Below are 24,546 nucleotides of genomic sequence, written 5' to 3'. Positions count from 1 at the left end.
AGAAATCGTTGAGAAGTTCCTTCAGCATATTTTCTGCCTGCGCGATATACCGCTTCACAGCATATCAGACAGAGGCATCCAGTCTACGGCTACCTGCAAGTTGCTGAATGTGTCCTGGGACTTCTCTTCTACCTACCATTCTCAATTTAACAATCAAGCAGACCGGGTCAATAAAGTCCTGACCAACTTCCTACGGTACTTTGTCAATTCTCACCACAGGGACTTGGTCAAGCTTTTGCCTTGAGTGGAGTTCTCGTACAAACATGTGAGCAAAGCATCAGCTAACTGCCCGTTCTTCATTGTAAATGGGCATGAGCCCAACATCCCTTTTCTTGTGGGCATCTCTTCGGGCATCCCTATGGTCACCAACCTCGCTAAACGTTTGTCCAAAATCTGGGAAACACCTGAGCAACACTGGTGAAATCATCAAAATGGATGAAGAGGCACGCAGATAAGAGATGTCTGCACCCACCTATGGCTCTCATCAAGATATATCCATATCAAAGCCCTTTACTACAAGTTGGGTCCCTGCTACATTGGATCTTTTGAGGTTCTTAAACAAATGAATGTCGTTTCCTACAAGTTGCATCCCTGCTCATTTGGACCTTTAGAGGTTTTTAAGCAAATGAATGCCGTCTCATACAAGTTATCAGAGTTATAGGGTATTGGTGTGCACTCAGCTAGAGTATGGTTTCATTAGAGGTGCTAGTGTGGGGTCAATAGTCCCAGAACGTATTCCCAGAACACTGACTGCCAGATCCTGGGAAGGTGGCGTACAGAAGGAAAATATCGACCCCACCAATGTCTAAAACCTCTTCCTCCACATGAGAGAAGTCTGCAGGAGCCTTTATCAGATGGTGTTTATATACATGTTCTCTTACAACCACCCAAACGTCTATGTGATCCACATGAATATATAAAGATAAAAGCTGGAAATCTCTTCCATTGGAATACATGTACACACATTCCTTCCAGCCAAAGGAAATCTAACCTGCTTCTAGACTTCAGCCTCTGGAAAATCTTGTATCATAAACTATTCTTGGTGGTACTCCTTCCATCCTGCTCCATTATTTTCTTCTCTTCTGAAACAGCCCTCCTGTGGAGCGACTATACATGATAAAGGCCGTTGGGCCGAAACGTCCACCATCTTTTGTCGCCATCAAATAAATAATCACTTTTTTGCAAAGAAAAAAAACTTCTTGTCTTCATTTTTTCAACAAGAGAGTGCAGTGTCTATTATATAATAAGTCTCATACAAGTTGACGCTTCTGACCTCGTTATGTATACCAAATTCCTTGTCACAAGTGTGTCACAGCCTGATATGATTTCGGGAGGGGATCAATAGGTCACAGCATATTATTGATCGCAGTTCTTTAGTGCCCGCTCGTCATTTACCCTGAGTTGAAGTTTACAGTCCCTGACAGAAGTTCTGTTGCTTATCCATGTTATGTAAATAAAAGCTTATAACCTGACTTGAAATTCATCCATTGGTTTCATAAATTACTTTTTTGAAAGCTGAAACCCTCCCAAATTTGGTTTAGATTATAAAAATAAAGTTGCTGCAAAGCTGAAATATTGATCATTTAATGAACCCAGAAAGGTCAGATTTTGGCAAGACAAAAGTTTTGTCGCCTTGTCATATAATGCACCCAATCCTAGTTTACATCCTCACCTGTGCTCACTAAATGATTGGTTAATTAGTGGGTATGTATAAAAAGAAACCCAGCACCCCAGACCTTCACTTGAACTGCAACTTGACCTCTGACAACATGCCAAAAATCCACCCTGCGACCAAAGCCTTGATTATCAAGAGGCTGAAGACCAGATCCACTACAGAGGTGGCTGACGCCTTTAATGTGTCTCAGCGTCAAGTACAAATAATTAAAGATTTGAAGAGACTAGAGATGTTTTGACAAGCCCAGGTCCGGCAGACCCCGCAAGACAACTGCTTGGAGGAACGTTTGTTGGTTAGAAAATCCAAAGCCAGCCCCTCTTCCACTGCAGCAGAGCTCCAAAAGGCCTGGTCACCTCAAAACCCTGTGTCAACTAGAACAGTTTGTAGGATTCTGTCTCGAAATGGCCTCCATGGTCGAATCAGAGCCCAGAAGCCAGCACTAAACTAAAGGCAATTAAAAAACTGTGTGGCATTTGCCAAGTCCCGCAGCCTGCTAAACAGATGGACGCTGGAAAAGTGGCAGAAGGTAGATTTCTCGGATGAATCTTCAGTTGAATTACACCACAGCCGCCGCAAATACTGCAGGAGACCTACTGGAGCCTGTATGGATCCAGAAAACAGTTAGGTTTGGTGGTGGAAAGATCATGGTCTGGGGTTACATTCAGTATGGGGGTGTGCGAAACATTTGCAAGGTGGAAGGCAATATCAATAACCTAAAATATCAAGAAGTATTAGCTACCTCTTACATTCCCAATCATACAAGGGGACAAATTCTGTAGCAGGATGGTGCTCCATCTCATACATCCATCTCTACAACAAAGTTCCTCCTGCAAAGAAGATCAAGGTGCTCAAGGACTGGCCAGCCCAGTCACCAGACATGATCATCATTGAGCATATTTGGGGTAGGATGAAAGAGGAAGCTTGGAAGACAAAACCAAAGAATCTAGATAACCTCTGGGAGGCATGTAAGACTGCATTCTTTGCTATTCTTGATGACTTCATCAATAAATTGTATGAATCATTGTTGAACCGCATGGATGCAGATCTTCAAGCTCATGGAATTCACACAAAATATTAAATATGGCTCTAATAGCACCACAACTTCATTCACCAATGTTATACAACATATCTTTGTATTAGAAGTTAATTATTTGTTTGAATATCACATTACTTTCTGTGGGCGACAAAACATTTGTCTTATCAAAATCTGACCTTTCTGTGTTCATTAAATGATCAATATTTCAGCTTTGCAGAAACTTTATTTTCATAACCTAAACCAAATTCTGGAGGGTTTCAGCTTTTAAAAGAGTGATTTATAAAACCAATGGATGAATTTAAAGTCAGATTATAATCTTTTATTTACATAACATGGATAAGCGACAGAACGTCTGTCAGGGACTGTATTTAATGCCATTCGATACTGAAGGGGTTAAGGTGCATTTCCATCCTACAAGGATATAAAAGGTAGTTGTAATCTCAGCTGCAGCCACTCCATTCTGTCATAAATATCCGCTCTTCACTCCTCCCTATGCCGGCTATAGCTCATTCCTATGCTGCCCATGTTGAAGGAGCTAGGCTCTGCAGAGAGGGGAGCTGTAACTGTTGCAGCTATGAAGTTCCTGTTGAAGAAACCTTGGAGTGCTGTTTGCTGTGTATTTCCCCACCTGTTTGTCTTATTTACCAATGGTTGTCTTATTGCAGTGGTGAGACAAGCAATGGCCTTCACAACTCTGATTTCTGTGGAGCTACTGCAGGGAAGAGTGGGCAAAGATCGCTAAATGTAGATATGCCGTGAGATGGGCTCCGGCCCAAAAAGACTGGATGCAGTCATATATACAAAGGTTATTTCAACAGTGTTACTTTATGCCATTGCAGATTTATGCAACCACATTATTTTAGCTTTTTATTTTTCCATTCAAATTTCAGTTTGTCTCTCCAAGTATTTCTAGATATTATGGGCAACATTACAGGTGGAAAAAGTTCAGAAATTACCGTATTTTTCGGACCATAAGACGCACTTTTTTCACCCCAAATGTTGGGGGAAAAGTGGGGGGTGCGTCTTATGGTCTAAATATAGGGCCGATAATGAGGGTGCTGTGGTGGAGCGGGTCATCGGGGGCATGAGCAGGCTGCAGCAGCGCCTGCCGTGACCACGTGGACCCACTCATTTAATATGCACGCCCATCCTCCCGCCCTTCTCTCAGCGCTGAAGCAGGCGTTGACAGGTGGGCGGGATGATGGGCGAAGGATAAACAGCCGGCCCGCATGATCACCCCTGGCAACTACAGCCTGGAGTGATCATGTGCGGCTGTATTCACTGCCCCCCGCACATCATCATCATCAGCGCGGGGTGCAGTGAATCAGTATATTCACCTGTCACCGTTCCCCTGCAGCACCACAATCTCCTCCTGGCTGCAGGCGGCCGCTGAGTGGAGCCATCCCCGTTCCCCTGCAGCATTGCGATGTCCTCCTGTGCCAGCGGCGGCCGCTGAGTGGAGACTAGCGGCGCGCACAGCGATGACGTCATCGCTGTGCGCACGTGTCCACACGCAGCCGCCGCTGGCACAGACGGGAGGAGGAGCGATGCTGCAGGGAGTGAGGTAAGGGAGTATGAATGTTTATTTTTTTTATGTGCCACAGGATGTGGGCCGTATACCAGGATGGGGGTGTATAGCACGATGGGGGCATATAGCAGGATGGGGGTGTATTATGAGCAGGATGGGGGTATATTATGAGCAGGATGGGGGTATATGAGCAGGATGGGAGTATATAGCAGGATGGTGGTATATGAGCAGGATGGTGGTATATGAGCAGGATGGTGGTATATGAGCAGGATGGGGGTATATGAGCAGGATGGGGGTAAATAGCAGGATGGGTGTATACAGCAGGATGGGGCCATATGCCAGGATGGGTTATATAGCAGGATGGGGCCATATGCCAGGATGGGGTATATAGCAGGATGAGGGACATATACTGTATATACAAGGCAGGAGGATCATTGCCAGGCTGGGGTACCTTAGTAGAGAATTTGGAGACATTACCCCCATAACAGTGTCAGCAGCAGATCCTCGCTCCATAACAGTGTGTCATGACTCCCATTTTTTGCTTAAAATTTTATTTTCCTGCTCTAAAACCAGGGTGCGTCTTATGGTCCGAGAAATACGGTATTCTTTTTGGTAGGATTTCTTACCTGACAAAAATCTGGCATTTTTTAGAGGTGTGTAGACTTTTTAGATTCACTTTATATACATTTTTATGAAACGTGTTAATTTTGTGAAAGTTTGTACTTTTTCCATGTGTAGGATGCACGGGAAACTTCTTACACCTTATTTTTAGGTTAAGTTATGTTCATTTTTTTTAGTCCCACATTGTAGCAGCTGCTGAATGAGAAGAATCTGTGACTTCTCTGCATTTAGTGGTCACTACTCACCTGGGCGGTTATCTGTGGGAATCTCCTCTTTACTCCGCTCATCACCCCTCACATATATCTCTGTAGTATTAATATGGGTCAGATCTTCCCCCTGAAACAAATATTGTAAAAGTCACAGACAGATGGAGAAGTCACATCTATGATCAGCTCTAATCCTGCCATCTCCACCGCTCTCATTACACAAGTATAACACATATAATACTGGAGGATAAAACAAGACTGAGCACAAGACCTTCACAGCCGTCTACACATCATAGGGAGATTTCATGGCCCCTTCTCTCCATCTACCTGATGATCCTGAGGAACATCGGGCTCTTCTTGGTTACAGTCCTGTGGGAGAAGAGGACGGGGACATCTCTCTGGTGTTGTCCTCTTACTGGATAGACCTGGAGGAGACACATACAGGGACTGAATTCATTCCTTACATACAGATAATTATAGGCCGTGTGTATTTAGTCCTGTCTATTACCTGGTGATGTGAGGGGCCGGGGAACCTCCATCATGACGTCCTTGTACAGATCTTTGTGTCCTTCTAAATACTCCCACTCCTCCATGGAGAAATAGACGGTGACGTCCTGACACCTTATAGGAACCTGACACATACAATGATACCGTCACCCCCGATCCCTTCATAGCGTTACTGTATAATGTCCCAGCATTCCCAGCAGTGTCACCTCTCCAGTCAGCAGCTCAATCATCTTGTAGGTGAGTTCTAGGATCTTCTGGTCATTGATGTCCTCATGTATCGGGGGGTGAGGTGGAGGCCCCGTGATTGGGCTCAGGGGTCTTCCCCATCCCTCAGACACAGGGGCCTGACAGCGCTCACTAGAGGTCTTCTTCACTACTGTGTAATCCTGGTTATGGAGAGACACAGTAAGAAATCTCACTCCAGACATTTCCAGAGTCCTCACCTCTCCAGTTCTGTCCATCTGTTATTCCCATAGATAAGAATGGTGTAATGTGACGTCATCAGAATCTCTCACCTCTCCAGTAAGCCGGAAGAGGATCTCTAGGGTGAGGTGTAATATCCTCTCCGCCATCTTGTCCCTGTCCATATCCATCCTTCACGGGGCAATCAGGAGACTTCTCTTCTATAGAGCGATTGTTCTCCCCCAGCATCTAATGTGTATGGAGCCTGAGCCCAGTAATGGGGAATCTCCACACACCTCCTCCTGCAGAGCCCACACTAGATATATGGCTGCTCTGTGCTTCCAGGACCTGTGATGATGTCACATGGAGGGGAGGAGTCAGGGTCACATGATCAGCTCCTCAGTGTATGCAGGACTCTGCTGTGCTGGGTGTCTTGGTGCTGGATGAGGGGAAGTTTATGTGTGGGGTCAGGAGGGGTTTACAGTGTGGATGTAGCAGAGCCGTGTGTGTACGAGGTGTACGGAGCGGAGCCGTGTGTGTGCAAGGTGTACAGAGCAGAGCCGTGTGTGTGCGAGGTGTACGGAGTGGAGCCGTGTGTGTACGAGGTGTACGGAGCAGAGCCGTGTGTGTACGAGGTGTACGGAGCAGAGCCGTGTGTGTGCGAGGTGTACGGAGTGGAGCCGTGTGTGTACGAGGTGTACGGAGCAGAGCCGTGTGTGTACGAGGTGTACGGAGCAGAGCCGTGTGTGTGCGAGGTGTACGGAGTGGAGCCGTGTGTGTACGAGGTGTACAGAGCAGAGCCATGTGTGTACGAGGTGTATGGAGCGGAGCCGTGTGTGTGCAAGGTGTACAGAGCAGAGCCGTGTGTGTGCGAGGTGTACGGAGTGGAGCCGTGTGTGTACGAGGTGTACGGAGTGGAGCCGTGTGTGTACGAGGTGTACGGAGTGGAGCCGTGTGTGTACGAGGTGTACAGAGCAGAGCCATGTGTGTACGAGGTGTATGGAGCGGAGCCGTGTGTGTGCAAGGTGTACAGAGCAGAGCCGTGTGTGTGCGAGGTGTACGGAGTGGAGCCGTGTGTGTGCAAGGTGTACAGAGCAGAGCCATGTGTGTACGAGGTGTACGGAGCGGACCCGTGTGTACGAGGTGTACAGAGCAGAGCCGTGTGTGTGCGAGGTGTACGGAGTGGAGCCGTGTGTGTACAATGTGTACAGAACGTAGCCGTGTGTGTACGGAGCGGACCTTTGTGTGTATGAGGTGTACGGAGCAGAGCCGTGTGTACGAGGTGTACGGAGCGGAGCCGTGTGTGTGCAAGGTGTACGGAGTGGAGCCGTGTGTGTACAATGTGTACAGAACATAGCCGTGTGTGTAGAAGGTGTACGGAGCAGAGCCGTGTGTATGAGGTGTTCGGAACAGAGCAGTGTGTGTGCGAGGTGTGCAGAGCCATGTATTTCTGACATATATACAAAGCAGAGCCGTGTTTGTACAACATAAAAGGAGTGAATCCATGTTTGTACAATGTGTATGGAGCGGGGCTGTGTGTGTACAACGTCTCTAAGCCGACTACAGGTAGGCCAGATTCTTGTGGTCGGTGTAGATGACAGAGGGATGCAGAGCCCCTCCAGCAGGTAACGCCACTGCTCCAGAGCTATCACCTCAGGGACAGAGAAGGTCTTGGAAAAGAAAGCGCAGGTTACCATGTGACTGGTTGAAGATTTCTGTGTGAGAACCGCACCGGCCCCAGAGGGAGAAGCGTCTACTTCTAAGAACTGTTTGTTGATCTCCAGTCTGTGCAGCGCTGGAGCCGAGTAGAAGGCCTGAATAAGGCAGGAAAGTGCACTCTCAGGCCTATTTCACACATCAGTGAAAAACAGAGACGTTTCATGTTAAAAACGCATATGTCCCTCCGTGTGCCGTGATTCACGGCGCACATGTGTTCTCCATATGTTATCAGTGATCCGTGATAGCATATGGAGATCAGGTATTCCAAACTCACCTGCCCCACTCCTGCTGTCCGTGGTGCTATTCCCCTATCCATTCTACCACCATTTTTTAAATCGCTGGATTCTGGTCCCCGTAGACTTATATGGGGACCGGCTTGCGGCCTTGAATAGGTTTGTAAAAAACAGATAACCGGGACCTCCCAGTCCCGGTTATCTGTGAGTCCACCCAACACTACCTATAGTATGTGTATGAGGAATAGAGATGGGAGTCAGTTCCCAATGATGATGATGAAAAAACTACTAAACGTAGCAGAGAGTGATTTTAAAAACTCGATCACACCAGATATTCCCACCAGAGCTGTGGAGTCGGTGTCCATTTTGGTGGAGTCGGAGTCAGTATAAAATTGACCAACTCCAACTCCTAAAATATATAATAAATTGGGTACAGTGGTTCAATGCAGTATGCAATTAATATTTTTTCATAAGAATTTTGGGAATGGTATGAAATGTCCTATAAATGGCTGTTCTATTCCTGATCAGAGGATCTCGGCTTTCAGTTGAGATGAATTTTTGCTGCTCTTAAGCTACATGAGATACAGTGCCTTGCGAAAGTATTCAGCCCCCTTGATTTTTAAACCTTTTCGCACATTTCAGGCTTCAAATATAAAGATAAAAATTTTATGGTGAAGAATCAACAAGTGGGACACAATTGTGAAGGTAAACAATATTTATTGCTTATATTAAATTTTTATAAAAAAACTGAAAAGTGGGGCGTGCAATATTATTCGTCCCCTTTAAGTTAATACTTTGTAGCGCCACCTTTTTCTGCGATTACAGCTGCAAGTCTCTTGGGGTATGTGTCTATCAGTTTTGTACATCGAGAGACTGAAATTCTCGCCCATTCTTCCTTTGCAAACAGCTGGAGCTGAGTGAGGTTGGATGGAGAATGTTTGTGAACAGCAGTTTTCAGCTCTTTCCACAGATTCTTGATTGAATTCAGGTCTGGACTTTGACTTGGCCGTTCTAACACCTGGATATGTTTATTTGTGAACCATTCCATTGTAGATTTTGCTTTATGTTTGGGATCATTGTCTTGTTGGAAGACAAATCTCTGTCCCAGTCTCAGGTCTTTTGCAGACTCCAACAGGTTTTCTTCAAAAATGGTCCTGTATTTGGCTCCATCCATCTTCCCATCAATTTTAACCATCTTCCCTGTCCCTACTGAAGCAAAGCAGGCCCAAACCATGATGCTGCTGCCACCACCATGTTTGACAGTGGGGATGGTGTGTTCAGAGTGATGAGCTGTGTTGCTTTTATGCCAAACATATCATTTGGCATTGTGCCCAAATAGTTCGATTTTGGTTTCATCTGATCAGAGCACCTTCTTCCACATGTTTGGTGTGTCTCCCAGGTGGCTTGTGGCAAACATTAAACAACACTTTTTTATGGATATCTTTGAAAAATGGCTTTCTCCTTGCCACTCTTACATAAAGGCCAGATTTGTGCAGAGTACGACTGATTGTTGTCCTATAAACAGACTCTCCCACCCCAGCTGTAGATCTCTGCAGTTCATCCAGAGTGATCATGGGCCTTTTGGCTGCATCTCTGATCAGTCTTCTCCTTGTTTGACATGAAATTTTTAAGGGACGGCCGGGTCATGGTAGATTTGCAGTGGTATGATACACCTTCCAGTTCAATATGATCACTTGCACAGTGCTTCTTGGGATGTTTAAAGTATTGGAAGTCTTTTTGCAACCAAACCTGGCTTTAAACTTCTCCACAACAGCATCACGGACCTGCCTGTTGTGTTCCTTGGTCTTCATGATGCTATCTGCGCTTTAAACAGAACATAACTATCACAGAGCAGGTGCATTTATACGGAGACTTGATTACACACAGGTGGCTTATATTTATCATCATAAATCATTTAGGACAACATTGGATCATTCAGAGATCCTCAATGAACTTCTGGAGTGAATTTGCTGCACTGAAAGTAAAAGGGGCCGAATAATATTGCACGCCCCAATTTTGAGTTATTTATTTTTTACAAAAATTTAAAATAAGCAATACAATTTGTTCAACTTCACAATTGTGTCCCACTTGGTGTTGATTCTTCACCATAAAATGTACATTTTTTTATCTTTATGTTTGAAGCCTGAAATGTGGGAAAAGGTTGAAAAATTCAAGGGGGCGAATACTTAGCAAGGCACTGTAAGTAGTGAAGCTTCTCTTCTACAGATAAAGGATAAAAACAAAGAAACAAAAGAAAAATCTCAGAACTGTAGACTGAATAGGACAGTGGGATTAAGGTAATTACTTTTTAAAGCAAGTCTAAACTTTCAATAAACTGTGCATAAATCAATAGTCCAGTATATGTTCTCTCTGTATGGTTGATGCTTTAGTTTGTATTTTCCCTAAGCTCGTATTTGGAGAGTTTAGCTGCTCTGATGGCTTCTATACACTATACATAGAATATAAGGGAAAAATTGTTTTCTACCATCTCAAATTCAGAAATACAGCAACAGAATTAATGAGGACCATACACACACACACACACACACACACACGTGAAAAAGTACTAGTTGTAGAAGCTAAAATGTCATGTTAATAGCTCTGTTACCAGTTTGTTTTCATTGTTCCCTACCTCCTCCCCTCTTCAAAGACTGTGAGCATCATAATGTGAAGCATTTAGTGAGCTGTACCCTGAGAGAAGCCCAAGATTGAAAGTTCACCATAAAGCTATCTTAGAACATTTTCCAAACCTTTTATTTGTCATCATCTGTCCTATTGATTTATGCATTTGTTTTTTATTTTGATATAATATTATACATACGTACATGACTCCCTATTCTTGCAGGAATTACAGTATAACATACCTTATTTCTTTATAGGCCAAAATTATTTTGAGAGACAATTTATATGATTACAAAATGTCTAAGAAGCTCCCTATGAAGTCAGCTGTATTTGAGGATTTCACAGTGACTCAAGATAAAAAATATTTTGTGTGTCAATGTATGACAAGTGACCCAGAAGAAAACAAATGCTGCGATGTCAAAATCAGTGCATCTTCAGGCAGTGATAAAAATGCTCCTAGAAGAGCTTCCAGTCTAAAAAGACATTTACAACGCTTCCAGCCAGAAGTTTTCAAAGCTGTGACTGAAAAAGATAACAGCAGCACCAAGAAACCAGTGCCCAGAACTTCCTGCCAGGTGAGATCACAGCAGCACCAAGAAACCAGTTCTCAGCACTTCCCACCAGGCAAAGGAGGAGGAAAGAGCATCTCAAACATCAGTTACAAGATATTTTGTAAGTGACAAAGTTACTGTAACAATGACAGCAGATATGTTTAAAAGACAGCTCATACAGCTTGTTGTGAAGGACGGTGTACCATTATCATTATTTGCACCACCAGCTTTTACAGCTCTAAATGGAGAAATGGCCCGCAAACTTGGTGTTTCTCTGAAAAGAGAAAGTATTAGAAAATTAGTAATTGAAGAAACCCTTAACCAAAAAGATCTTATAAAGACTCAAGAAACGCTTTATGTTTCTTAAAATGGATGCCTGCATATATCAGACTAAACTATTTTGCCATCAATGTTCGATTTGTTTGTGACAACAAAAAAAAATTGTTACCAAGACACTGGCAGTAAAAGATGCTAAAGCTCATCACACCAGCCAGTTTCTCCAGGCCTTAGTGGAAAAAGTCCTGCGAGATTATGAACTCAAAAAAACAACAAGTTCTTGCTATTGAAACTGACATGCTTGAAACATAAGTACAAATCAAACTGATGAATGAGACTAATAAAGGTGAAAAGTAGCTAGACGAGAATATCAGATTAAGTATGTGTGGGATGGAGCCACACTCCTGTTCCTGTAACTGAGGAGCAAACAGACATTACTACAGAAGAACAGCAGAATGATCCTTTAGAATTAGATCATCTTGTTGAAGCTGCTTCACATCTCTCTCGTATTTATTACATGCGCTGTGTTGTGCACACGCTGCAGCTGGCAACAAGAAATAGTCTGCAGGAGGGACATGCTGGAAATCTGATTGGCAAAGTGAGGAAATTGGTTATTGCTTCCAGAACCTCACAAATTGATTCCATCTTGATGAAACGTGGTGGAAAACGGTTAATTGTCGATCAAGCCACTTTGTGGAGCAGCACTTATTTGATATTTGAGCGATCGCTTGAGCTAAAACCCTTTCTTGTAGACATGGCCAACCCTCAGGTAACACTAACTGAAAGTCAATGGACACAAGTGGCTTAACTGAAGGAATTGCTTCATCACCCATTTACAGTTACTAAAAAATTGCAAGCTGTGAATTTAACTCCCAGCATTTTCCTAAAGAAGTGGAATAACTTGCTGTGTTGCCTGTCCCAAAGAGGAGGTTTAATTGCAGATGGCATTGCTTCAATGAAATGGAGAGAGACACTGCTATTGGAAAATAAAATTCTTCTGGCAGCTGTTTATGTGGACCCAAGTCATCGTATACTGCTGGATGATCAACAGCTTACTAAAGGAAAATAAGCTCTGACGAGGTAGCAGTTAGGGTGAGTGGGCTACAGGACTGCCAAGACCAAGAGGACTTGGATCCTGACAGTGCTACTGCTGCCGTATCTTGAACCTCATCAGATGATGAGTTTAATTTTGACGAGTACCGTATTTTTCGGACTATAAGACGCACCCTGGTTTTAGAGGAGGAAAATAGGAAAATAAAATTTTAACCAAAAAATATGGTCATGACACACTGTTATGGGGCGAGGATCTGCTGCTGACACTGTTATGGGGGCAATGTCCCCAAATTCTCTACTAAGGTACCCCATTCTGATAAGGATCCTCCTGCCTTGTATATGATCCTGCTCATATACCCCCCATCCTGCTAATAATATACCCCCCATCCATCCTGCTAATAATATACCTTCCATCCATCCTGCTCATGAAATGCCCCCATCCATCCTGCTCATGAAATGCCCCCATCCATCCTGCTCATGAAATGCCCCCATCCATCCTGCTAATGATATGCCCCCATCCATCCTGCTCATGAAATGCCCCCATCCATCCTGCTCATGAAATGCCCCCATCCATCCTGCTCATGAAATGCCCCCATCCATCCTGCTCATGATATGCCCCCATCCATCCTGCTCATGAAATGCCCCCATCCATCCTGCTCATGAAATGCCCCCATCCATCCTGCTCATGAAATGCCCCCATCCATCCTGCTCATGAAATGCCCCCATCCATCCTGCTCATGATATGCCCCCATCCATCCTGCTCATGAAATACCCCCATCCATCCTGCTCATGAAATGCCCCCATCCATCCTGCTCATGATATGCCCCCATCCATCCTGCTCATGAAATGCCCCCATCCATCCTGCTCATGATATGCCCCCATCCATCCTGCTCATGAAATACCCCCATCCATCCTGCTCATGATATGCCCCCATCCATCCTGCTCATGAAATACCCCCATCCATCCTGCTCATGATATGCCCCCATCCATCCTGCTCATGAAATGCCCCCATCCATCCTGCTCATGAAATACCCCCATCCATCCTGCTCATGATATGCCCCCATCCATCCTGCTCATGAAATACCCCCATCCATCCTGCTCATGATATACCCCCATCCTGGTAAATGGCGTGTATCCTGTGGCACAGGAAAAAAAAATAAACGTTTATACTTACCCTTCCTCACTCCCTGAAGCACCGATCTCTGTCTCAGCTGCAGCACCGCTGTGTGGAGCCGTCACCGTTGTCTGCAGCATCGCGTCTTCCTGTCTGTGCCGGCGGTAAGCTGATCGATTCTGGTGGATACTAGCGGCGTGCACAGCGATGACGTTATCGCGGTGCGCGCTGCTAGTGTCCAGATCAGCTGACCGCCGGCACAGACAGGAAGACGCGATGCTACAGGGGGGCGGCTCCACACACGGTGACGGGTGAGTACACTGATTCACTGCACCCCGCGCTGATAATGATGCACGGGGGGCAGTGAATACAGCCGCACATGATCACTCCAGGCTGGGTGATCACGGCCGGCTGCTAATTATGCACACCCCCCTTCCCGCCCATCACCCCGCCCACCTGTCAGCGCCGGTTTCGCTGAGAGATGATGGGCGGGAGGATGGGCGTGCATATGTAATGAGCGGGCCCACGTGGTCACGGCAGGCTGCTGCAGGCTGCTACAGCCTGCTGGTACCGCCGATGACCCGCTCCACCGCGGCACCCTCATTCCCCGCACCCGCAACCTTATAGTCAGACCATAAGACGCACCCCCCACTTTCCCACAACATTTGGGGGGAAAAAAGTGCGTCTTATGGTCCGAAAAATACGGTATTTGGATGACATGGAGCAGGCAAAGCATTGCCGCAGGGAAAAAGATCCCACTCCCATAGCAAACAGATTGACCAAATTTTAGCAACATTTTTCACTTGCTCTTCAAGAAGTAGAAGAGTTCAACAAAAATGACTGTGCATGAGGCAATTCCTTTATACCCTGAGATTGTCAGAGATGCTGCCCATGTGGTCACCGCTTTGCCACCAACCCAAGTTAGTGTAAAGAGGTTGTTCTCCAGCCTTAAAATAATTAGGTCAGATTTGAGGTAACCTACGAAGGAGGATTTGATGGAGGTCATACTATTTCTCAGGACAAATTCATAGACTGCACAAATATTATTCCATACATTTTTGTTGAAAACTGTTTGTTCCCCACTTACTACAAAGTGTATTGTATATTTACAATATATTAAAGTTTTTGTGTTCAAAACTTACAAAGGTATACAATAAATATATTTTATGTTCTACTTAAACAGCTTAATTATTGCATCATAATAAAGATTAAAAGTCTGTTGTTACCATTTTACTAATGTAAATATATGATATATACATAAGTCATGTATAAGGGAGTCGTAGTCGTGGAGTCAGAATCAGGGAAATTGAGGAGTCAGAGGTTTTTCTTATTGACTCCACAGCGCTGGTTCCCACAAAGAAGGAATGGAACGTAGATATAAATAGTAATTTGTAATATGAGCATGTTTATTATTGTAGTATAGAGAAGTATAGAGAAGTTACAGACACTGTTCAGGCATAGAGATTTTGCACTGAAAGTAACTAATGAATGGCAGATCGCTGAGATTGGGAGTTAGAAAGAAGAGGGCAGAAAGATGTTGGGTATTTTTTTTTTAGGGGATAGGTTGTAGTACTCTTGTCCATATAGTAAATATATCACAATGTGAAATGTTCAATGCACATGGAATATTGCTTTTTATTTGATGTTTAGAAAACAAGCGTCTGTTAGTAACTGTATATATTTTAATTCTAATGTAACATCTAACCTGCTTTCCCTTTCTTGTTTACATACCTGCCTTTACTTTGACTATCTCTTTTGTGTTTTCTTGTTCAGTTTGTCAAATATACAATATGGTTTCTCCCCATGTCAATTTTTCACAGTGGTCAACAAATGTATAATTTTCAAGTTAAACATTTCTCACCTTCTAGGTATGCTAATTTTTTCTACCCTTGTGAGATTTGTTATGCTTAATAAGATGCCATTTGAGTGTAAAACATTTCCCACATTCTGAACATGAAAATGGCTTCTCCCCTGTGTAAAATCTTTTGTGATTAGCAAGGGTTGATTGATCTGCAAAACCTTTCCCACATTCTGAACATCAAAAAGCCTTTTCCCCTGTGTGAGTTCTCTGGTGTCTAACAACATTTGATTTGTGTGCAAAATGTTTCCCACATTCTGAACATGAATATGGCTTCTCCCCCGTGTGAATTCTCTGATGTATAACAACATCTGGTTTATGTGCAAAATATTTCCCACATTCTGAACATGAAAATGGCTTCTCCCCTGTGTGAAATCTTTTGTGACCAGCAAGGGTTGATCGATCTGCAAAACATTTCCCACATTCTGAACATGAAAAAGGCTTTTCCCCTGTGTGAATTCTCTGGTGTCTAACAACCGCTGATTTTCTTGCAAAATATTTCCCACATTCCAAACAGGAATATGGCTTTTCCCCCGTGTGAGTTCTCTGATGTGTAACAACATCTGATTTATTTGCGAAACATATCCCACATACTGGACATGAAAAAGGCTTTTCCCCTGTGTGACTTCTCTGGTGTCTAACAACATCTGATTTATGTGCAAAATATTTCCCACAGTCTGAACATGAATACGGCTTCTCCCCCGTGTGAGTTTTCTGGTAATTAACAGCGTCCCAAGAAAATCTTTTCTCCCTTGTGTGAATTTTTTTATGGATTTTTCCATATTCAGAAGTTGAAAATGGCTTCTTTGCTGCAAGAGCACTTTGATTTTGAATGCCTCTTTTGTGACACTTAGTCTTCTCAATAGTCTGTGATGAATGAGAAGGTAGGTCTTGTTTAAAAGAATCAGATGCTAGATCTTTGCTGTGAAGGCATGATGGTATATCTGGAATAGTGGTATTCACTTCAGTTATATCTTGTGTGATATCATGGTCTTCTGATTTAAATATTGAACATGTCAGTTTTGCCTCTAATCTCCTGGTATAGTTATCTGCCAAGAATAAAAATTATTTTTAATCATATAAACAAATTTAAGGATAGAATTTATAAAATAGCTTCTAATGCCATTACCAGAGTCCCTGGGAACGCCAGCACACTTACTCTCCTGGCCACCCAGCCGTGGCATCTCTGTCCCTAGTCCCTAGCTGCCATCTCCCATGGCCTGCGCACGCCACGCAGGTCTCCTGGAAGTGTGCTTAGGACACACACGCACCTATTCTTAAAGGGCCAGCATGACCTAACCCAGAAGTGGCTCTCAGCCCCTGGATGAGAGGCACTAGATATTTAAGGCATTCTCCCCGTATATGCCATGTGGTCTATTCTTAGATCTAATGGTTAGGTCCAGTTCCATTTGCTGAGTCTTATGCAGTGTGTGTCAACATATGGCTGTACCTTAGTATCTACCGTGACCACTGGAGCTACTGTATCTGCTGCACCTGTCATATCCACTGTATTTTCCTACTTCAGCCATCCGGTCTGCACCCAAGGGCCAGCTGTCGCAAAACCTGGACTCCCTAGAGTAGCACCTGGCGGCTACCTTGCAGCACAAACTTATTATCTCCATCAGAGGCTGTAGTGAAGACGAGGATGTTGCTTAGTTACACCTGTCCTGGTTGAGCCGGTGCTGTGGCCCAGTGGATCAACTCCCGCTTGCACCCACTAGCAAAACAGTTTGCCCAAGCCATGGATCCTGTTGACTCCAGTATTCCTCAGCTTACAGGTATGCAGCAGGACATGCTATGTCAACCGAAACAACTAGTCCAAATCATGAACTACTTGCAGTCAGTGGGCACCTACTTGCAAAGCTTGATACCAACGTCTCCACCCAATCCTGTCTTAGTTGTAGTCACCATCCAAGCAGCATATCCAGCTACAAGCTTCAGTCCTCATCTGTCTGCTCCTCTGCAGTTTGATGGCATCCTCAAGCAATGCAGGGGATTCATAAACCAGTGCACTTTGAAGTTTTGCCTCAATAGTTAGTTTCAGACCAGGCCAAAGTGGCCTTAAAGATGTTGCACATGACTGGTGAAGCCCTTGCTTGATAGTGATCCTATCGTCTTGGACTTGCAAACCTAACCAGGTGGGCATTCTGCAAGGCATTCGATGAGCCAGGTTGTGTTTCCTGGAAAAGCAGGGGCTTAAGGAAGGGGGAGGTACTATCCCCGCACTGCCCTGCCCTTGTTCTTTAGCGGGGACGGTGGCCCACTTACCCTCCCAACAGTGCCTTTCATGTTCCTGGTCCCTGCCACAGTCTCCCAGGGTCTGAACATGCAAATAGATCTCCTCGCTTAAAGCTTGCATGCATTCATCTATTCTTAAATGGCTAGTGTGCCCTAACCCAAAAGTACCTATCAGCCAATGGCAGAAAGGCACTAGATATTTAAGGCATCCTCCCACCATGAGAGGTGCCTGGGCAACGCTGCCTATCCTTCGGGACATGTAGCTAGTTGTCAGGTCTCATTCCGCTTGCTGTGCGTGCTAACACATCTCGTATGCTAGTATGCAGTGTGTCCGGCGGACATGCTGCTTCTATCTATAACATGATCGGTTTATTGGCAACATCTGAGTTAATTAGAGACACACCTGTGGATCTATTTGAATGCACACCTGAAACACACTGCTTCTTTGTGTAGCATCATGAGAAAGTCAAAAGAAATCAGCCAAGATCTCAGGAAGAGAATTTTGGACTTCCACAAGTCTGGTTCATCCTTGGGTGCAACCTCCAGATACCTGAAGGTGCCTCATTCATCTGTACAAACAATTATACGCAAGTACAAATAAGATGGGAATGTCCAACCATCATACCGCTCAGGAAGGGACGGGTTCTGTGTACCAAAGATGAACGTGCTTTGGTCAGAAAAGTGCATATCAACCCAAGAACAAAAGACCTTGTGAACATGCTGAGACCCCAAACAAAACTTAACAAAACAATTATCTTTACTAAACATCAAAAACAGACAACTCAATAATAAAAATACAAAAATACCCATGCAGACAATAAATTATCTAAACATTAACGGGATAGTCCATACAACAATTGTTCTGGTAGAAATAACACCACACCAGTAAGAGCATAATTTTTATATCAAAATTGGTTAGATTATTTTTATTTAATTTTTATTTTTACACTTAGTCTCCTCAAGTTCAATCAGTTAATCTGAAAGAAATATAATTGTTCAAGTATCAAAATATACCACTCAGCAAATTTAAATTATTATACCAAAATAGTCATAAATATTTTTTGTTATTGGTCTCCTAAGGCAAAATTCGACAATTTATCGAAAATATGCAGAATTTTGTAAGAAAAGGATTTCTATTAGTTTGCTAAAGTGCAAGTGCATATTGAATAATTCGCCAATACAAAAAATATATACTTTTGCAAAAGGGATTTGACTGGGACCACAGCAAGTAACCAATCGGATCTACTAGTAACACTATATATTTAATATATAGATAATTATCAATTACCAAAAAATTAGTATGTCATGTGCAAACCCCAAAAGGAGTGTCAAAATAATTAAATGGCATTCTGAAATTGGATAACATCCTAGTGTGGTGTGAAAAATGGCCAATGTTTTTCAAAAACCCACTATTCAATACAATTAACATAGACGCTCCTATAATTAAATGGCCCCATTACTATGCAATGGAATATGAGGGATACCATTATAGCAGCAGTGAGGGAACAAAGTATAGTAAATAATCATTCACAAGTTAAGTTCCCTATCTCCATTCTAACTACTACAGGAGTAGTCAAAAGGAAATCAAATAGTTTAATACGAAACGTACGTCGGGAGTTCCCATGGCAGACGATGTAAGATGACATGTATTTAACTGTTTGAATGAGTTACTGTTACTAGTAGATCTGAGTGGTTACTTGCTGTGGTCCCAGTTAAATCCAATTTGCAACTGTATATATTTTTTGTATTGGTGATTTTTTTAATAAGCACTTGCACTTTAGCAAACTAATAGAAATCCTTTTCTTACACAATTCTGCACATTTTTAAATAATTGTTGAATTTTGCCTTAGGAGTCCAATAACAAAAGTAATTATGACCATTTTGGTATAATAATTTAAATTTACTGAGTGGTATATTTTGATACTTGAACAATTGTATTTTTTCAGATTAACTGATTGAGCTTCAGGAGACAAACTATAAAAATAAAAGAAAAATAATCTGACCAATTGTGATAAACTGTGATCTTGCTGGTGTATTGTTCTTTCTACCAGAACAATTGTTATATGGACTATCCCATTAATGTTATATAATAGTGTTTAGATAATTTATAGTCTGCCTGGGTATTTTTGTATTTTTATCCTTTCTCCGCATAATTTTTTTATTGTATTGTCCATGTTTAATAAAGATAATTATTTGGTTAAATTTTGTTTGGGGTCTCTCTTGTTTGGATCCGCTATTGCATTGTGACCCTGGTATACAATTTAGTGTTTTGGAGAATTGTGAAGATGCTGGTGGAAGCTTGTAAGATTGCGTCATTATCCACAATGAGACTGCCAAAAATAAGCCATTACTCCAAAAGAAACATAAAAAAGCCAGATTGTTTGCAAATGCACACTGGAACAGAGACCTTAATTTGTGCAGACATGTCATGTGGTCTCACAAAACTAAAATTGAACTGTTTGGCCATAATGACCATCGTTACGTTTGGAGGAAAAAAGGGAAAAGCTTTGAAGCCTAAAAACAGCATCCCAACTGTGAAACACGGGGGCGGCAGCATCATGATGGGGGGTTGTTTTGCTGCAGGAGGGACTGGTGACTTCTCAAAATAGATGGCATTATGAGGAAAGAAAATTATGTGACAATACTGCAGAAACATCTCAAGACATCAGCCAGGAACTTAAAGCTTGGGCAGAAATGGGTCTTCCAAATGGACAATGACCCGAAGCTCCTGCCAAACTGGTTACAAAGTGGCTTGTCACGATTCCTCTAGAGCATCTTACAGACTTGGATATGCTCTGCAGTGCTTACAGACCTGGCAGTGACACTATTTCTTTGTCCAGAGCATCTTGCCTTAGCAGTTATGCTCTGCGGCGCCTTCCTTATATACTGAACTGCCAGCGTGGTCCAGATTGGTTCTGGGAGGTGCTTGGTACTCAGCTGTTTCACCTTGCTGGTAATTGCTCAGGCTTCTTTACGGAGCATGCTCCCCCTGAGCCTTGCCAGTTGTATTTTTTTGGCTCTGCTGTGTTGCTATTGCTTGTGTTCAGATCTTGGTTTTCTAACCCCAGACTGTTGTTTGACTTTTCTCTGCCCGCTCCCTATAACTGCTGTGATCTCCTGCCTTTGACCCCAGACCGCTACTTGACAACGTCTCTGCTTTCTCCCTTTATCTACTATGTGCTCTCATGGTATTCTGACCTTTGGTTTGTGACCTGACTACGCCCGTTTGCCCCTTTTGATCATACGTGTCCTTCTGTTACCAGACCCCGACTTTACTGACTACCATTCTGTCCATACAATCCGTAAGGTAATGACTAGTGTTACATAGCTTAAGGCTAACAAAGTCAATGTTTTGGAGTGGCTATCAGAAAACCTGATATCAGTCCTATGGAAAATTTACGGGCAAAGCTAAAAAAGGGCCGATGTGAGCCAGGCGACCTACAAACATGGCTCAGTTACACCAGTTCTGTCAGAAGGAATGAACCCAACTTACACCAACTATTGTGAAAAGTTTGTAGAAGGAGATGCAAAATATCTTTAAAGGGCAATGTTACCAAGTACTAATGTACTTGTAAAATTTTGCAGAAAGTAATAAAAATGCCTTAAAACATTCTCTCTGTCTCATTATTTTGGCATTTGGTAAATATAAATAATTTTGGTTCCTAATTGACCTAAACGGGAAAGGTTTATTGTGATTTCATGTCAGATATAGAGAAAAACCTGCAGATGTGTCTGTATAGAGAGTGGATGGAAGCGTCTGGTATCCACTGTCTATGTTGCGGTATCATTATCTCTTTTAAGAGCATCCACATGCAATGTTTGAACACTCCACATTAATTTACACTTTTGGCGAATGCCAGGTTTTTCTTAAATAAATGCAAAACAACCAAAAATTACAACTAGTAGGAATATGCCACAGAAAAAAAAATCTCAAAAACACCGGGACCAGATTCAGCATGACAAAGGTGTTATCATATAAAGTGACAGATGTCAGATCGGAGAAATGGGGCTTGGATAGGAGCAGAAAACTGGCTGCAGTGGAAAGCCATGAAATAAGAGCGGCTTTGGTACTAACTACTATAGAGAAACTGTGACTATAGACAATAACACATCTACTAAAATGACCGCCCACCACCCCGACAGCCTTCACCGTCAATGATTTAGTAACTAGAGGTGACACATCTAGAGTAATTAGAGTATGTAGCTTGGTGGCTTTTGGCAATACAAACTATTGTAGGGGCCAATATTTTCTGTCAGATGAGTTTCTTGAAGAAATATTAGATATTTATTTTCTGTCTCTTTGTCACGCTGACTATGAGATAGCGGGGAACCGGGTCTCCTAGGAGTTCCCTTTGCTCTATCCCTAACCTCAGTGATACTCCTGATGGTGGAGAGGCCTGAGTCTCCTTCCTGACTAGTCCTGATCTGATTCCCCCTCCCTTAGGGGTCCACCATACAGATTATATTTTTCTCCCCACAATTCTCTAAATTGTCTGCACATTCTACATGCGCTGTTATTTGGCTTTGCAGATTTGAATTCAGGGCAGATAAGGGTCAAACTGATGTAATTTCAGGGTATAGATTGGATCTTACCTGTAAGCTCTGGCTGAAACAGATCTCACTCCAACGGAAAGGCGTCCAATACCCAAAATAATGGGGACAGTTTTCAGTGGAGGAGCATGTGGTGGTCTAGCGGCAGAATGGTGACCATTTGATATGGTAGCACCACAACCCTGATAAAGCAATCGGTGACTGAGAAGAATCTGTGACTTCTCTGCATTTAGTGGTCACTACTCACCTGGGCGGTTATCTGTAGGAATCTCCTCTTTACTCCGCTCATCACCCCTCACATATATCTCTGTAGTATTAATATGGGTCAGATCTTCACCCTGAAACAAATATTGTAAAAGTCACAGACAGATGGAGAAGTCACATCTATGATCAGCTCTAATCCTGCCATCTCCACCGCTCTCATTACACAAGTATAAAACATATAATACTGGAGGATAAAACAAGACTGAGCACAAGACCTTCACAGCCGTCTACACATCATAGGGAGATTTCATGGCACCTTCTCTCCATCTACCTGATGATCCTGAGGAACATCGGGATCTTCTTGTTTACAGTCCTGTGGGATAAGAGGACGGGGACATCTCTCTGGTGTTGTCCTCTTACTGGATAGAACTGTAGGAGACACATACAGGGACTGAATTAAATCCTTACATACAGATAATTATAGGCCGTGTGTATTTAGTCCTGTCTATTACCTGGTGATGTGAGGGGCTGGGGATCCTCCATCATGACGTCCTTGTACAGATCTTTGTGCCCTTCTAAATACTCCCACTCCTCCATGGAGAAATAGACGGTGACGTCCTGACACCTTATAGGAACCTGACACATACAATGATACCGTCACCCCCGATCCCTTCATAGCGTTACTGTATAATGTCCCAGCATTCCCAGCAGTGTCACCTCTCCAGTCAGCAGCTCAATCATCTTGTAGGTGAGTTCTAGGATCTTCTGGTCATTGATGTCCTCATGTATCGGGTGGTGAGGTGGAGGCCCCGTGATTGGGCTCAGGGGTCTTCCCCATCCCTCAGACACAGGGGCCTGACAGCGCTCACTAGAGGTCTTCTTCACTACTGTGTAATCCTGGTTATGGAGAGACACAGTAAGAAATCTCACTACAGACATTTCCAGAGTCCTCACCTCTCCAGTTCTGTCCATCTGTTATTCCCATAGATAAGAATGGTGTAATGTGACGTCATCAGAATCTCTCACCTCTCCAGTAAGCCAGAAGAGGATCTCTAGGGTGAGGTGTAATATCCTCTCCACCATCTTGTCCCTGTCCATATCCATCCTTCACAGGGCAATCAGGAGAATTCTCTTCTATAGAAGATCACTGAGAGAATTTGATATTTTAGGGACCTTAATGGGGAGAAGATGCAAAGATACAAAAAAAAAAGAAAATCACAGATTTAGCAACAAGAAATCTCCTTCTCTATGGGGAAAACCCACATAATATAACAAGATGGAGACATGTTTCAGTACAGAGCCCGTAATATCAGCAGAGCGTATGTGACCGAGAGAGATAGAGTTGCCGCCTTTATATCTGAAGAGCAGAGAGCGAAACCTCCCCCCACCCCAAATAGTCTCAGAGCTGAAGCACTTAATGTATCCTACTGTATATAGTTAAAAAAGAAGATATAATACAGAAACAGCGACAAAAAATGATATAATTCCTGTGGACAGAACTTATTATATGTATCGAAATGCTTCTATTACACAGTAAGAGCTCTGACCATAGATACTGGCTCCTTGTACATCTACATCAGAGGGAGAGGAAGGAGACCTGTACCCTGGAGCGTGCCGGAACAATAACACAGCGCTGAAGGGGTTAATGATATGGAGAATGCACCACAATAATGGAAATAATGGAATAAGGAAAGTATCGTTAAAACCACACAGGATTATGCTATTCAGCACTGCAGTCTTTAAAGCTCTCTTAACAGTAGATGTTTTTATCAGTCTATAAAAGTTCAGAACAGATGCAGAGCAGTATACTAAAGTCCAGAACAGATGCAGAGCAGTATACTAAAGTCCAGAACAGATGCAGAGCAGTATACTAAAGTCCAGAACAGATGCAGGGCAGTATACTAAAGTCCAGAACAGATGCAGAGCAGTATACTAAAGTCCAGAACAAATGCAGAGCAGTATACTAAAGTCCAGAACAGTCCTGAGCTCTGCAACTGCACCTATTCAAATATGGAAGCGGCAAAGCACTTATTTAAGAAAACCAGCTTATGTATCAAAAAAGGCAGATCAAGCAAGAGCCGCAGCAGAGGGCAAGGCAACAGCAGCTGGAAGCAGCAGGCAAGATGGCAACAGGTGAAGGTAGCAGAACTAC

The 24,546-nt window shown here is 43.3% G+C and overlaps 1 protein-coding gene across 2 annotated transcripts in view; it reads right to left on the bottom strand.

The window, feature by feature from the left end:
- Window positions 1-23,286, bottom strand: part of LOC142312363 (uncharacterized) — a 36,323-nt gene extending 13,037 nt beyond the window's left edge. Inside the window, exons 1-5 of one of the 2 annotated variants that reach the window (XM_075351300.1) lie at window positions 23,112-23,286; window positions 22,907-23,030; window positions 22,726-22,823; window positions 22,438-22,528; window positions 15,591-16,450 (exon numbers count right to left, since the gene is read on the bottom strand). In XM_075351300.1, coding sequence (XP_075207415.1) covers window positions 15,591-16,450; window positions 22,438-22,528; window positions 22,726-22,823; window positions 22,907-23,030; window positions 23,112-23,135 — 1,197 coding nt within the window. In that variant the 5' untranslated portion in view covers window positions 23,136-23,286. The remainder of the gene's footprint in view (window positions 1-15,590; window positions 16,451-22,437; window positions 22,529-22,725; window positions 22,824-22,906; window positions 23,031-23,111) is intronic. The other variant, XM_075351299.1, reaches the window with a different exon arrangement.
- Between the last annotated feature and the right edge of the window lie 1,260 nt (window positions 23,287-24,546).

Source organism: Anomaloglossus baeobatrachus, chromosome 5 (genome assembly GCF_048569485.1).
Source record: "Anomaloglossus baeobatrachus isolate aAnoBae1 chromosome 5, aAnoBae1.hap1, whole genome shotgun sequence".
Lineage (NCBI taxonomy): Eukaryota > Metazoa > Chordata > Amphibia > Anura > Aromobatidae > Anomaloglossus > Anomaloglossus baeobatrachus.
This window is presented reverse-complemented; position numbering and strand designations above follow the sequence as displayed.